The sequence below is a fragment of the Trachemys scripta genome, chromosome 10, assembly GCF_013100865.1.
Source record: "Trachemys scripta elegans isolate TJP31775 chromosome 10, CAS_Tse_1.0, whole genome shotgun sequence".
Lineage (NCBI taxonomy): Eukaryota > Metazoa > Chordata > Testudines > Emydidae > Trachemys > Trachemys scripta.
The window spans coordinates 19291237-19307373 of NC_048307.1; the positions used below are offsets into that span (position 1 = coordinate 19291237).

The 16137-nt window shown below is 44.6% G+C and overlaps 1 protein-coding gene across 3 annotated transcripts in view; it reads right to left on the reverse strand.

Moving 5' to 3' along the window:
- The window catches only part of LOC117883493 (multidrug resistance-associated protein 1), a 97123-nt gene that overhangs the window by 22718 nt on the left and 58268 nt on the right, over positions 1–16137 (reverse strand). For all 3 annotated transcript variants that reach the window (XM_034782763.1, XM_034782762.1, XM_034782764.1), the window contains exons 13-19: positions 13920–14066; positions 13159–13246; positions 10547–10616; positions 9222–9348; positions 6069–6245; positions 4279–4446; positions 3330–3507 (exon numbers count right to left, since the gene is read on the reverse strand). In XM_034782763.1, coding sequence (XP_034638654.1) covers positions 3330–3507; positions 4279–4446; positions 6069–6245; positions 9222–9348; positions 10547–10616; positions 13159–13246; positions 13920–14066 — 955 coding nt within the window. The remainder of the gene's footprint in view (positions 1–3329; positions 3508–4278; positions 4447–6068; positions 6246–9221; positions 9349–10546; positions 10617–13158; positions 13247–13919; positions 14067–16137) is intronic.

Genomic DNA, 16137 nt, shown 5'->3' on the forward strand with positions numbered 1-16137 from the left:
TTACTGCACCAACAGAGGAGCTGGAAACAGGTAAATTGGAAAAAAAAGCTGTGGGAGGGTGGACAGAAAGCTGTGTAAGGTTGAGCCAGCATTAAGAGGACATGGGAGGACAGGCAGCCAAACTGAGCTTTGGCGGTGTGAGATGAGTACTGAGGCCGGGGGAGTTTCGGACACTTGTTTAATATAGTGGTGACTCCTTTTTGTTGGTTTCCATAGACTATACAGTCTGCTTATGCAACTATAGATACAGACACACACAGTAATTTGACTTTAGAAGCAAAAGACTTCTCATTTATATGTCCCCTTTAAATTAAATTAGTCCATGTGAACTTGGTAGAGAGAGCAATACCACCATTTTACGGCTAGGGAAAAATAAAAGCAGAGGTAAAGAGATTTGCCCACAACTAAAGGGCAAATAGTAGTCAAACACTATGATAATACATTGCCTTAGTAAACAACAAAGGTGCCCAGTGTTCATTTGGGTCACAGTAATGAAGAAGAATTACACGCAAGGATGGCAAGTAAGTGCAGCATACGAAAAACACTGGACTTCTTTCCAAAACAAGTTACCCAGCACACCAATGGGAAAAGACTCTCAAACAAAAGCAAGGGCATACTTGTCAAGCATGTTTACATGTACAAAAAGCAAACAAAACTGCCTAAGTAAGCTGACAAAGGCTAGAACTAGGGAAATTGCAAAGTATTAAATTTTATCGAGACTACAAAAGAAAAAGGCAGATTAATCCTTCTCTCTGAAGTCTGCTCATACATTGACGTCCATATCAGATATCCTTTAAATAAGAGTACATCTAGCTGCTTCCAAACCCAAAGCATTATTTCTTTAATTCTATACAGTGTGCAAGTTAATCCTATTTCTTCTATTGTTATGGCTTTTTTGTGGTACTTGTCCCAGTGATAGGTGAGAACCCCACAATCCTTACTTTGCCCCATAGCTCTCACAGTGAAATATGAAAATATTTCCATTTTGCAGAATGGGAATTGAGAGAGATTAAGGGACATGCCCAAGATTATACAGGAAGCCTGTACCAGGGACAGGAGACCGATCTGCACAGTCTCAGCTCAGTGAGTTAGCCAGAGGACCATACCTCTCCCAGAATGCCAGTGCCTACAAAAGGTCCAGTGGAGCTAGGGTTGCCAACTTTAATAGCACAAAAGTGAACTCCCTTGCCACACCCCTGCCCTACTCCTTCAAGGTCCCGCCCCTTCTCAGAGGCCTCCTCCCCACTCACTCTATCCCCCCCTCCTTCTGTCGCTCGCTCTCCCCTACCTTCACTCATTCATTTTCAATGGGCTGGGACAGGGGTGGGGAGAGAGATACGGGCTCTGGGGTGGGGCCAGAAATGAAAGGAGGGTGCTCGGGGCTGGCACAGGGGGTTGGGGTACAGGCTCTGGGATGGGGCTGGGGATGAAGAGTTTGGGGTGCAGGAAGGGGCTGGGGGATGGAGCCAAGGGGTTCAGTGTGTGGGAGGGGGTTCCGGGCTGAGGCATGCGGTTGGGGTGTGGGATGGAGTACAGGCTCTGGGCTGGAGATGCAGGTTCTGGGTTTGGGCAAGAAATGAGGGGTTCAGGATGTGGGAGGGGACTCAGGGCTAGGGCAAGAGGTTGGGGTGTGGGAGGGTAGTGGGATTCAGGCTCTGGGGGACACTCAACTTGTTGCTGCTTCCAGGGAGTCCACCCATGTCCCTCAGTTCCTAGGCTTAAGGGTGGCCAGGTGGCGCTGCACAGTGTGCACTGTCTCCACCCGCAGGCACTGCCCACGCAGCTCCCATTGGCTGTGGTTCCCAGCCAATGGGAGCTGCGGAGCTGGCACACAGGGCAGGGCAGTGTGCAGAGCTCCACAGGCTGTTCCTCCGGCTGGGAACCAGAAGGACATGATGCCACTTCTGGGAGGCACGCGGAGCCAGATAAGGAGCTTGACAGCCCCGCCAACTGGACTTAACGGCCCGGTTAGCGGTACTGACCAAAGCTGCCAGGGTCCCTTTTCGACTGGACGTTCCAGTCGAAAACCGGACACCTGGCAAACCTAAATGGAGCAGATTCAACAAGCACATTCAGAAGACAAGCTCAGCTCTTCTACAACACACATTAATACATGCTCTCACCAAGGAGGCACATTCTGCTCTGCTTTCTCCAATAATCAGAGGGGGACTGTCATAGCTTTCTATGGCCTGGGAAGGACAGGGCCTGAACAGGGCAACTCTGCTTCCTACCTTACAGGCCCTCTCACCTGGCCTCACTCTCCACCCTGTTCCCTAGTCATTCTCTTTGTCAGCCTCTCTCCACCTGTCATTCCCTTCCCACTCACCTCTCCCATTGCCAGAAAGGGGATGCAAGCACCGCATTTCCCTCTCCTGGCCCGTGGTAGAGGGCAGAATACTATTTTCACTTATCTCCTGGCTAAGAGGACAAGCAGCAATTCAGTACAGTTCTATGGCTTGTCTGACAGCTTCATTCAAATTCTGTAGTTCAGTGCACTGCTCATGTTCAGGCAGGATGGAGTGTCGAGCACCAAACACCCATGCAGCACTCCAGGTGATAGGTGTGAATTATGCAAAAAATCAGCAGGAGCAATCCATTTCCTGCAAAACCTGCCATCTGTGTGCCTCAGCAGAGGGTGCATGCCAAAGGACACGTCCTGTGTGCACACAGAGGGAATATCAGCGTAACCCCAGCCAAGCACACTAAAAACCACTGCTTGTATCTGAGCATTACTACAGGGAACAAAGCCAGAAAACAATTTGGGCAAGTCTTGTAAGAAATCAGACTGGGAGGCATTGGATCTTCTTCCACGATTTGCAGACAAGATGCAATACCAGAAAGTTACAAAGCTTCCCCGCAGTCTCTAAGTGTGAATGCAGCTGTGTTGTAACAGGAAGATCTGGGAAAAGAACAGCTGCTCTTTCCGGCTCTCAGATTAAGTAAGGTTCCATTTATGTGAGGGACTCACCAGCCCTGTGGATAAGTAGTCAGAGATTCCATGACTTTTTTTTTTTTTTTTTAAATCTAAGAGTAAACAGATGCCCAGCCTTAGACTGACTTCAGAGCTGTATTGGACAATCTGAAAGGATCCACGATTGGGCTTCCACAGAAGATTCTTCTACAGCCCAACAGACCTCACTATTATGCTGAATATTGAATACCTGGTTTTCAATTCTACCAGCCAATCATGGATACCTTCATGAAACAAGGATCCCTGCCTATTTTGATCTACCATGGGGAAGGAAAAGCACTCAAGGAAGCATACTACCACAAACCCACTAGCAGGCAGCACATCATCTTAGCTCAGTGCAGTTTCTTTGTGAGCTTACCTCCATTCTCCACATCCTGATCAGCATTAGCATATGTACGAAGAAACTCGGCAAAGGCCCCGTCTTGCTTTAGCAGGTCTTGGTAAGAGCCCATCTCAGATATTTTACCATCAGTCATCACTATAATTGTATCCATCAGAGGCAGATAACTGACCCCATGGGTTACCAAAACCCGAGTCTAGATGTTAAAAATATAAAGAGATATATATTGAGTACAAGGCTCTCTAAACAGTACCTAAGTGTTAAATTCTTGCAGTAAGTGTCGCACAGCAGATTTTAATTATGTGCATAACAACACACGCAACAGGCACATGGTAATTGTTAGACAAAATTAGTTCTTGTTTTTTAATAGTCGTTTTCTCCAGCTGACCCGCATCTTAGGCCTTTGGAGTCACTGAACTCTCTCATAATTCTTTGCACTGATGCTACTGGACCTTTCATCAGAGGTGCTCAAAAAGCACTTTATAAACACGAAACTCACATTTTTAAAGCTCTGTCTCTGCTCAACATTGCAACATCTGCCTGACTTAGGAGCATGTGTCTCATTTTGAAAAGTGACTTTGGCACCCAAGTTTCACTGAAAGTCATTCCGACACATAAGCACCTAAGTCACTTTTGAAAATAAGGCTTAGGCATTGCAATGCTGAGCCGAGTAACGCCTAAATACTTTTAAATATCTGGGCCTACGTCTTCACATCACTTCTCCATTTTACAAATGAGTAAAGCCAGGTCCAGATGTTTCATGCGACTTTCACAAGATCATGTAACAAGTCAGATCCAATTGGAAATAGAATTGAGGAATAAAAATGATGATAACCGGGAAGTAAAATGGATGAAGTTGTTTCAAAGGAGTTTTCTAGTTCTTGGAACCTTTTGAACCAAGCTTAAATCACAGAAAGGATCATTCCATGGAAAAGTCACCCGATCTGAAGTATTTAAAAATACCTACTTTGTTTTTCAGGATTCCCTTTGGTCCAATAACTTTGTCAAAAATATGCTTCCCAACATGGGCATCAACAGCAGATAAAGGATCATCAAATAAATAGACATCAGTGTTACAGTAAACTGCCCGAGCAAGGCTGACTCTCTGCTTCTGTCCTCCAGAGAGATTCACACCCTGGAGAAGGAGGAAATAAAGTGCTGCTGGGTTTTACAGTAAAATACATTGTTTCAGGGTAAAAGTCATAGGAGGCTTCTGTGAAGGCATTAGAGGAGCTGCAGCTTCATGATAAACATACCAAATAATAGACATTATTTCAGTAGCTTAATAGTGTTAAAAATCGTGGGCCAACGCCTCCTTTTTGATATGTATGGAAAAATCTAGACATTAATTAACGTCTGGCCAGGCCTCTAAACATGTGAAACACTATAGAGTGGCAGGGACCATATCTATCTATATGTTTCTATAGTACCTCCCACAAGAGAGAGGAAGTTCCAGACTGGGACTTTTGGCACCACTGTAATACAATCATCTCTACTGCATGTCCTGTAACTCGTTACATTCACAGGATTTCCATGAATTAAAGTGGGAGTTTTGTGAATGGAAATCACCTCCTATATTTTGCCCAGTGTAAGGAAAGCATCTTAAACATGATTGCATTTAGTTTTCTTACTAAGCTGGGAAGCCACTTCAGTGTTGTACGATAAACAAGCATTTAGTTACCACGATGAAAAAATAGGAGTTCTTGATTGTATAGGGGCTATTTCATATTACAAGTGAAAAATGGCATGCTTAATAAATATACTCTGAAAAAATAACCCATTTGCAAACTCATGTCTGTAGTCATCACGAGAGCAAGCCAAGAAAGAGCACGACTAGCCCTAGGTTTTGCAAGGGCCTTATTCAGAGACAGAAGTGCAGAACTCCTGTTTAAAAATCCTCTCCTCCTCTGTGCGCTGGCACTCTGGCTCTGCTATCTTCCACAATCTGGAACTATTTGGTTAGAACACCCACCAGAACTGCGAGCCCTAGGCACTCTCCCTAGACGCTGCACACTCCCAGGATGCACCAGTGTGGGAGCTCCTTCTGTGCACCAAAGCATGCAGGCGCCTTCCCTCCACCTCTATATGCTTTGCATGTTGTGCAGGGGCTTAGGTAAGGGCTTTTCAAGGGCTCTCCTCCTGTTTTCCCCATTGACAAACAGCCCAATTCACCTAGCTGCCTGCTCCTTTCAGGTGAGGGGTGGCTGTTCTTGGATGAGAACTTAGCTTAGTTTGGTTGGAAAGTGGATTTGTACGGACACTGGGGGCTTTGGGGCCAATGAAGCAGCTAGTGGAAAGAGTCTGCCCAGTGAAGCATCAAACTGTCTTCCTTAGCAAGTCCACAGCTATGGTCACTCCAAGCTGATTCCATAGATGACCTCAGTCCCTGTTCATAAGTTTTTACATTTTTCAACACTTAGTTAAATTAAACATTCAGCAACGAGGGTGATTTCCATACTGCTCATCAAGATTCAGCTCTTAGACTGCTTAACAATAATAATGAAAATCCTTTAATTACATCAATTTACTAATGGGGACAGGCTTTCTTCCCCAGCTTTCCTAGCATTCAAAAAGCACCACTTTTGCTCAACTATTTAAATAAATAAAATTCATCTTCAGGTGGAGACCTGGTCTGACAGATTTTTACCAAAAAGATTTTCAAGTCCCGTACAATTCTAAAAAGGGAGTTGGAATGGAAAGTATGTATCTTCAACTCCAATGACTGCATCCATTAGGATACGGGGTGTATCTCAATACCTTTTCCCCTATTTCTGTTCTGTCTCCACTAGGAAGAATCTCTATATCAGGCAGAAGTGCACACGCCTCAATCACACGTTTATACTGGCTCTCTTTCATCTCCCTCCCAAAGATAATATTGTCCTTCAGAGCTGCATTCTGTATCCAGGCTTGTTGAGGAACATAGGCAACTGAGCCCTATAAGAAACAAAAATTAGCTATTCAGTATTTCACTCTATTTAAATAACATCTCACAGACATCCTCAAAGCACCATGCAAACAATAATCACATTCAACATCCTTCTAAGAGATGCATGATGCCCATCATACAATTGGGGAAAACAGTGCTAGTGTATGTTTTACAGTGCAGCTGAGAGTGCGCTTCCCAGTGCAGGCAGACAGATGCGCTAACTCTCCTTAGCTAGCATGCTAAAACAGCATGTGGCTGTGGCAGCTCAGGTTAGCCATGCTCTTCTACAGCAATCATGTTGCAAGTATGTTTTGAGGAATGGGCTTCAAATGGAACATTCTCCCCTCTCCCCGCCCCCCAACAACCACCTTGCTGAATTCTCCATGCAAATACATGTGCTCAATAGAAGTAGTGAATGCTAAAAAGTAGGGCTGTCATGCGATTCAAAAAAATCCATCACGCGATTCACAAAAAAAAATCAAAAATCTAATATTTTTTTTTAAATTGCACTGTTAAACAATAGAATACCATTTATTTAAATATTTGGGGATATTTTCCATGTTTTCAAATACAACACAGAATACCAAGTGTACAGTGCTCACTTTATATTTATTACAAATATTTGCACTGTAAAAATAAAAAATATTTTTTAATTCACCTAATACAAGTGCTGTAGTGCAATCACTATCATGAGAGTTGAACTTATAAATGTTGAATTATATACAAAAATAACTGCATTCAAAAATAAAACAATGTAAAATTTTAGAGCCTGCAAGTCCACTCATTCCTACTTCTTGTTCAGCCAGTCGCTCAGACAAACAAGTTTGTTTACATTTGTAGGAGATAATGCTGCCGGCTTCTTGATTACAATGTCACCTGAAAGTGAGAACAGGCGTTCTAATGGCAATGTTGTAGCCGGTGTTGCAAGATATTTATGTGCCAGATGCTTCAACCACTATTCCAGAGGACGTGTCCGTGCTGATAACTGTTTCTGCTTGATGACGATCCAAAGCAGTACGGACCGACGCATGTTCGTTTTCATTATCTGAGTGAGATGCCACCAGCAGACGGTTGATTTTCTTTTTTGGCGGTTCGGGTTCTGTAGTTTCCGCATCGGAATGTTGCTCTTTTAAGGCTTCTGAAAGCATGCGCTATACCTTGTCCCGCTCAGATTTTGGAAGGCATTTCATATTCTTAAACCTTGGATCAAGTGCTGTAGCTTTCTTTAGAAATCTCACATTGGTACCTTAATTGCGTTTGTCAAATCTGCAGTGAAAGTGTTCTTAACATAAAGAACATGTGCTGGGTCATCATCCGAGTCTGCGACAATATGAAATACATGGCAGAACGCAGGAAAAACAGAGGACATACAATTCTCCCCAAGGAGTTTAGTCACAAATTTAATTTACACATTTTTTTTAATGAATCAGCATGGAAGCATTTCCTCTGGAATGGTGGCCAAAGCATGAAGGGACATACGAATCCGAAGAAGTGGGCAGTAGCCCACGAAAGCTTATGCTCTAATAAATTTGTTAGTCTCTAAGGTGCCACAAGTACTCCTGTTCTTTTTACGGACATACGAATGTTTAGCATATCTGGCACGTAAATACCTTGCAAGGCTGGCTACAAAAGTGCCATGCAAATGCCTGTTCTCACTTTCTGGTGACACTGTAAATAAGAAGAGGGCAGCATTATCTCCTTTAAATGTAAACAAACTTGTTTGTCTTAGCGATTGGCTGAACAAGAAGTAGGAATGAGTGGACTTGCAGGCTCTGAAGTATTACATTGTTTTGGTTTTGAGTGCAGTTATGGAACAAAAATCTGCATTTGTAAATTGCACTTTCATGACAGAGATTGCACTAATGTACTTGTACAAGGTGAATTTTGATTTAGTTGGGGTTGGTCCTGCTTTGAGCAGACGGTTAGACTCTATGACCTCCTGATGTCTCTTTCAACCCTAATCTTCTGATTCTATTAACTGAAAAATACTATTTTTTGTTTATCATTTTTACAGTGCAAATATTCGTAATAAAATATATACTTTGATTTCAATTACAACACAGAATACAATATATATGAAAATTTTGAAATTTGTTAAATATTTGTTTTTCTATTGGTAGTCTATTGTTTAACAGTGTGATTAAAACTGCGATTAATTGTGCTTCATTTTTTTAATCGCAATTAATTTTTTTGAGGTAATCGCAGGAGTTAACTGCGATTAATCAATAGCCCTACTAAAAAGACATTCAGGCTCATATCTTGACTAAGAATGTTCAGAAATGCCTGTGTCACTGCTGAATGATTAAATGAAAGATTGGAGTATTTCTCCCCCCTTTCCCATCACATACAACAGGGTGTAAGGAAAAAGATGGCTTGTGTTGAATATTTTTTCTGTTAAAAAAAGGGGAGGGGGGAGAGGGGGATGGGGGTTGCAACATGAGAATTCGTGTCTTGTCCACTTTGTTTTTCTAGGACGATTCAAAGGATGACCAAATTAATAAAACTCCATCATAGGCACAAAGGAAATTAAAGTCAATTTTTATTTTTTTTTTTTTAGAGGGGAAGTGATTTTTTTCAGATAATTTAAGAACAACGTTGGATTTTTCAACTGAAATCTGTATTAAGAACAAATTTACAGCTGGAAAAAAGGTCTTTGTAAGTGATTCAACCCTGCCCTCTCCCTTTCAATTTAGGGCTGAGAGAGCTTCCAAATCATTTCTCTAGGTCCTCCACAAAGACCTGCAAAAACAGGAACAAGGTTTTATATTCCTGATATTTCTATGATAAAAAGAAAATTTGAATACACCATGCACACTTTCAGGCCTCTATGTACATCATAATGCAGCACAAGCACAATTCCTCCCCCACCGCCACCCATAAAAAATAACTTGTTAATTTGAGAGGCTTTTATCCCCCTCATGCTACTGAAGTGATAACACTTCCAAAGTACCCACAAACAGAACGGTTATCCAGACATTTCCTACCTTGACAGCCACATATCCTTCCCTCTTGTCCATCTCTCCTAGAAGGGCAGACAACAATGAAGACTTTCCACAGCCAACCTGTCCAACAACGGCAATCAGGGAGCCTTCAGGGACAGTGAAATTAATGCTGAAATAAATCACACAGAGTTCAGCCTTGCTTGATACAATACCACACACAAATAATAGTGAGCATTTTATTGTAGAATCAAATACAGAGAAACACCAGATACAATTAGAACATCTGCTCTAAAGCTGCTGACAATTGCAATACAGTCCATTGGTTCTTTAACAAGAACATGAGTCTGAGAATTCAAGCTTCTATATGCAGAACGTGCTCAGCTCTGCTTATACATAAACAATCATAGTCTCAGTATGTGATCAGGCCTCCAAAAAGCAGCTGCCAAGACCATCCTTCTTGCCCACCAGTCTGATACTCTCACCCTTGCTTGAAACTCTGCACCAGCTTGACCTCATATTGCCTATGCAGCACTATAAATATGCATGGTGTTTTACAAACACCAAGCAACATCAGCGTCCCAGAAAACATATGATCAAAAACAAGGGAGAGGATAGGGAGAAGGGAAGACTTTCAAGCAAAAACATCCTGCAGGTGCATTGGTTAGCACTGTGTGCATCCTGAGGATTTTGTAAGGTTCCTCTCCTACCCATCCCCAGTACTGGAACAAAGAGGGCTATAGATAAGATGTTTAAGGGGGAGACTTGGAGGATAGGGTGGAAACATGGCAGGGAAGGGGATACAGGTGTAAGGAGTCCCATGGATGAAGTCATAAAACAAGAAAGGGGCTGGTTAGTTGTGTAGCTCACAGCTTCTATTAACTACAAGCTATTCTCATCACTTTGAGCCTCCGGAGAACTCTGCTCCTACCTCCATCTTCTCTTCCTCTACCCTAGCCCACTGCATATGCTCTACACCAGATTTTCTCCTGGCTATTCCTTTAGACTCCTTACCCCACTAATAACTTTGTCTTCTTTCGTACCAACCTGTATGCTTGAAAGAGAGACTCCTAATTAATTGGAGGATGCAAAAGCTCCCTTCCCATTCAACAGTCTCTCCCCCGCCCCTCCCCAAACAAAACCCACACACCTTATAAAGCATGGAACATCCTATCTATGACTAAGTGAAATGTGTTTGTATTGCTGTTCCTTTAAGGTTGTAAGCTCTTTGGAGCACAGACATACCATTTTAGCAGAGCTTATTTATTGTGCAGTGATGCACACACTTCAAGCTTTACAGAAACAATTAAAAAAGTGATAAAGATTTAGTGCAATTATAGGCCAGAACTAATTAGGATACCAATTCTTACTCATTCAGTGAGGGAGGATCAGTTCTTGACCAACTAAATGTTGCATTCTTCACAATAATGCTTCCTTCAGCTAGCAAATAATGAAAGAAAAATTATGTTTAGACGCAGACCAATAAGGAAACAGTTGTATGATGTACACTGCACTGTGCCATGGGAAGTAAATCCAGGCACACACACAGAGGCAGGTCCAATGCTATTTTAGTAACAGAACTCCAGCACTGTTTTCGTTAATAGCTCACGCTCCATTCTGACTGATTCTACAAACAGGGCTGGGGTTCTCAAGTTACAATCATTGGCTGGCCACGGCACAGGTATGGCAAGAAAAGCAAGTATATCAAAATACTACCTTGATATGCAACTGGCAGGACTTTGACTCCCTGTGTGTATTCAATCTGCTTCCCTTTCCCAACAAATTAGATTTTACTATTTACTCCTTTTAACACTGTAAAGCCAACAAAGAAGCCAGTTGAGGAAGCTGGATTCTAGTCGGACTTACGATTCAAAGGAAGCACTAAAGGCTGAGTTAACAAAACTGACATTAGAAAAAGCAGCCCTAACTTGTAAACAGAACAATTTTGAACTGAAAATCAACAAGAGGCACTTTTCCTACAATGCCACATTGCACATTCACTTTTCAGACGTTAGAGCAGTGGTCACCAACCGGTCAATCACGATCGACTGATCGATCCTGGGGACTCTCCCAGTCGATGGTGATCTATGGCGGTGCCACTGGGTGCCTGTCTGCCCCAGCCCCACACCGCTCCCGGAAGTGGCCAGCGCAGCCCCATGCGGGGGTGGGCAGGGGTCTTAGCATGCTGCTCCTGCTTGCAAGCACTGCCCCCACAGCTCTCGTTGGCCAGGAACGGGTAACTGTGGCCAAAGGGAACTGAGGGGCTGGTGCCAACAGAAAGGGGCAGCACATGGAGCCACAGGGATACATTGTCCCCTTCTGGGATCAGCATGGGGCTGGGACAGGCAGGGAGCCTGCCTTAGCCTCACTCCACCACCGACCAGCAGCTGCCTGCGGTAAGTGCCGCTCGATGGGAGGCTGCACCCCACCCCCCATCCCCAAGCCAGCACCCCATAGCCCCTCCTGCACCCCAAGCCCCAGCCCTGATCCCACACCCCAAACACCTCCTGCACCCCTACCCCAGCCCTGAGCCCCCTCCCACAGTCAGCACCTCAAACCCCCTCCTGCACCCCTGCCCTGACCCCCCCCCGAAGCCAGCACCCGCACCCCGCACCTCCCCATGCATCCCAACACTCTGCCCCAGCCCAGAGCACCCTCCTGTACCCAAAACTCCCTGACAGAGCTTTCACCCCATACCCTCTCCTGCACCCCAAACCCTGCCCCAGGCTCAGCCTGGAGCCCCCTCCCACACTGCGAACCCCTCGGCCCCAGCCCAGAGCCCGGACCCCCTCCAAAACCCGACCCCCTCCCCCAGCCTGGTGAAAGTGAGAGAGGGTGGGGGAGAACAAGCCAACGTGAGGGGGTGGGGGCTCAGGGAAGGGGTGGGGGTAGATCCTGGGTTGCCCTTAAATTCAACAAGTGATCTTGGCTGTAAAAAGTTTGGAGACCACTGCTTTAGAGGGACACACTTTCATATCTACCAATCCCAGCGGAGCAGGAAAAAAAAAAGCCACTGTAAAGCCAACAAAGAATCCAGTTGAGGAAGCTGGATTCTATCCGGACATGCGATTCAATTGAAAAAAGGAAGAAGGCAGATAATGGTCATAGCAAGAAACTGCTGATAGGAAAACCAAGCGGATCTAGTAATGGAGAACCCACTTGAACGCATGAGAGCAAGAGAGAAAATATTGTATTAGCTTTATAAAAAGGATGACTAGGGAATCACTTATCAGGGTTTAAACCAGCTATAAGAGCAGCACATTTTACAACATGGGGCATTAAGATTCTACAAAACCATACAGTTCTGTGATAAATCCACAGAGACATAAATTTATAGTGCAGCATTACCTAAAGGTCACTACACCAGGTAGGGCCCTGCCGTGGTAGATACTATACAAACATAATGACTGACAGTCCCTGCGTAGAATGGGAGACTGGAGTAGTATTAATTGTATTTAAGCAGAGTTGGATGACTACATGCAATTCCATAAATGAAGAGAGGTGTGTGTCACTGTGCTGGGGAGACTCTTTCTGGGCCTCAGGAGTGGTGTTTAGATGCTCTCCACAAAAGTGATTACGGGTTTTCAGTATGGGAGTGCTTTTGCCATCTTCTGACCTACACTGACTGCTACATGAAAATTACTTTTCTGCAAGGTGTCCACTTAAATGTGATCAATATAATTACAATAACCCTCGTTTCTTACTGACACTGGACATGAGCATTTTATACTATGGACAAAAGAGAAGGGGGATAAAAAAAAACCTCAAAGAAATTGCACAAAAATTGAATTGAAAAACCCAGATTTCTCTTGCCAGATACATAACTTCCACAAATTGCAAACATTTATTACAAAGGCCCACAAGACACTTTAGAACCCACCCAAAACATGCTCTATTGGGCTCCAATACTTGTAGTTTGTAGCACTGGAAATTAACACGACAAAATAGAAGCAAATAAAAACTATACAAAATAAGGACTTACCATCTTTGATAGAACCTCTGATTACGCTATCTGGCTCTAACTCTTCATGCGAGAGAAATAACCTGAGACGTTTTAAGGAAACACTTGCCTAAACATGAAACAATTGAATAACTATTTTACACACAGCTTATAAAAAAGCTTCATTTTGCTTGGTTAACTAGATGTTAAATCCAGTATATTCTTCCCACTGTAGCCACCACAAGCCACTTCACCCACCCCCTCCTCAGAGTGGAAAAACAGACAGACAGGCATTTATTTGTAGTGCAGTAACACCCAGAGGGCACAACTAGGATTGGGGTCTGATGGTGCTAGGTGCTGTACAAAGGGTATATCTATGCTACAGAGGTTATACCAGCATGCCTACGTCAGCATAGCTACGCTGGCATAGCCTCCAATGAAAACACCTACACCTAGGCAGGAGGTTTTCTGTCAGTGTAGTAATACCCCCGATTTGAACAACACTTCCATCGACGTAGCTATGCCTCTATTGGGGGTATGTTGGCATCACATCTCCTCTCCTGACCAACACAGCTATGTCAATGTAACTTTCAAGTGTAGATCAAGCCAAAATACACAGGAAAATAAGAGACCCAAAAACTTTACCTTCTAAGGTGACTGCATTTCAGTGGTGAGTAGAGAGAAGAAACTTCTATGTGCACATAGGACTGTAAGGCTTTAAAGCATTCACAGACCTCAAAAAAGCCACTATATATAGAAATAATCACTTTGGAGTTAATCAGTCACTAATATTAAAATCTTACCTGTACCACGCTGCTGATGACCATAGGAAGAATATTCAGTGGGAACCTGAGGATGTTGAATAAGGCTAAGGAAACAAAAGCTTTCTGAGCATCCAAGACATTGTTCTTATCTACCAGTACATAAACAGCAAAGGTCGATAAAGCAACCTAAAAGCAAAGAGGGAATAATCACGGTCTGTTTTCTTTACGCTTACATTTTTAAATTCAAAGACAATGTCTTCTCTAATAACTAGAGCCATATTTACACACTGCAAGGCAATTAAACAAAAACTCATTCTTAAGAACAAGAAAATAATTAGAATAAGCCTTTGCAAAACAAATACTAGGCCTTAACGATTTTGTTATTCAGCTGCTGGCTTCTCTTGGAAAACTTTAAGGAAAAAAAAGTGTCTCACTCTTTACAGAACAAAGGTGAGACAAGGCAAAGCAGAAAAAGAAAGTATGCGGATTAACTCAGCTGTACCAGGTTGTGTGTTTATTTTTTTGCTTCCTCTGCCTTCTAATCACCCCTTTTCCCTCTGCTAGTTACAATCACTGCACTGTGCCACATTTCTGAACAGCTCTGAAGGTGGGCACACAGCTAATGTAACTAAGACAACTTAGATCTTGCCCACACTACATTTTGTAGAAGGCTACCAACAAGCCTGGTTTTCACAAGCATAGCTTCCATAACTGGGGATAGAAGAATCATTTAAGAAATGTGTTCTTAAGTATACTAGAAGATAAAACTCTACAGTACCCCACCCAGTTCAGGAAAAGAATCGCTGTGCGCACACAGGTGCTGGAACTAGGGGTTTTAAGGGTGCTGCCACACTCTCCGGCTTGAAGTGGTTTCCATCATATACAGGGTTTGCCATTTGGTTCAATGGCTCTCAGCACCGCCACTATACCAGTTGTTCCAGCACCCAGGTGCATACTTAACAAAGAAACTATATGCTTGACTATGTCATCAATAACTACATTTAAACAGTGTGGCTAAGACATTATGTACTGACAAAGAAAACAATAAGATAACAAAGACTAGCACAAAGCCAGGCATGGCTGCTACTAAAATCCCTCCCTTAAGACTGCTCAGCTCACCTTTCAGCTCCTCTTCTCCCTGACAGCCACTCCCACATGCCTTATACCAAGGTGGCATAATAAATCATGTGCCTCAGTACATCAGCAGCACCCAATAATGCTTTCCCAGCACAATCATCACCTGCTATCCAGTTTGAGGCATGGAAGTGCCAACAATCTTACATTTAGTTAGAAAGACTAAATCTAGGGTTACCATACATCCGGATTTTCCCGGACATGTCCGGCTTTTGGGGGTTCAAATCCCCGTCCGGGGGGAAATCCCCAAAAGCCGGGCATGTCCGGGAAAATCAGGAGGGCTCGGTGGTGCTCGGCCGGGGCCGGTGCGGGGCCGGGAGCATGGTGCCGGGCCGGGAACCAGTGGGGCAGTGCCGGGCCAGGGTCACAGTGCCGGGCCAGGCGCGGGTCCGGGGAGCCGGTCAGCCGGGGAGCCGAGCCCGCGGGGCGGGAAGCCGAGCCCGCGGGGAGCCGGGAGCCGGGGAGCCGAGCCCGCGGGGCGGCGGGGGGAGGCAGGGAGCCGAGCCCGCGGGGCGGGGAGGCGGGGGGGTCCGCCGGGGGCCGGCAGTGCTGGGCGGGCCGGGGGTGGTCGGCCGGGGCCGGCACCCCAGGGCCCGAGCCGACCCAGGCTGGAAACGCCGGGGGGCCAGCCTGGGCCGCGCCTCCTCCCCCCACACCGCCCCATACCTGCTACAGGCTTCCCGCGAATCAAATATTCGCGGGAAGCAGGGGAGGGGGCGGAGACTTTGGGGAGGAGGCGGGGTTGGGGCGGGGGTGTGGGCGGGGCTGGGGCGGGGCCGGGGGGCTGTGGAGTGTCCTCCATTTGGAGGCACAAAATATGGTAACCCTACTAAACCCCACTTTATTTACCTAATGCATAGATTGCTTTTCTTAGTTCTGCATGAGGTCTATTTAAAAGCTTATGTAAAAGCCTATTTAACTGCTATGAAGGCATGTACTGTTTTTCTTATGCCTGCTGACTCAACTGTGCACGGTAAGGTAGCTTGTTTACATGTTCGTTTATTCAGACAGATTACTACAGTGAAAAAAGCCCTCCTGTAGAGAGAATGAAAAACCAAGAAGGGTTCAAACAATAACTTTAAAGGCAGAAAGTTTGCACGTTCCTGTGTTACTGGAATCTATA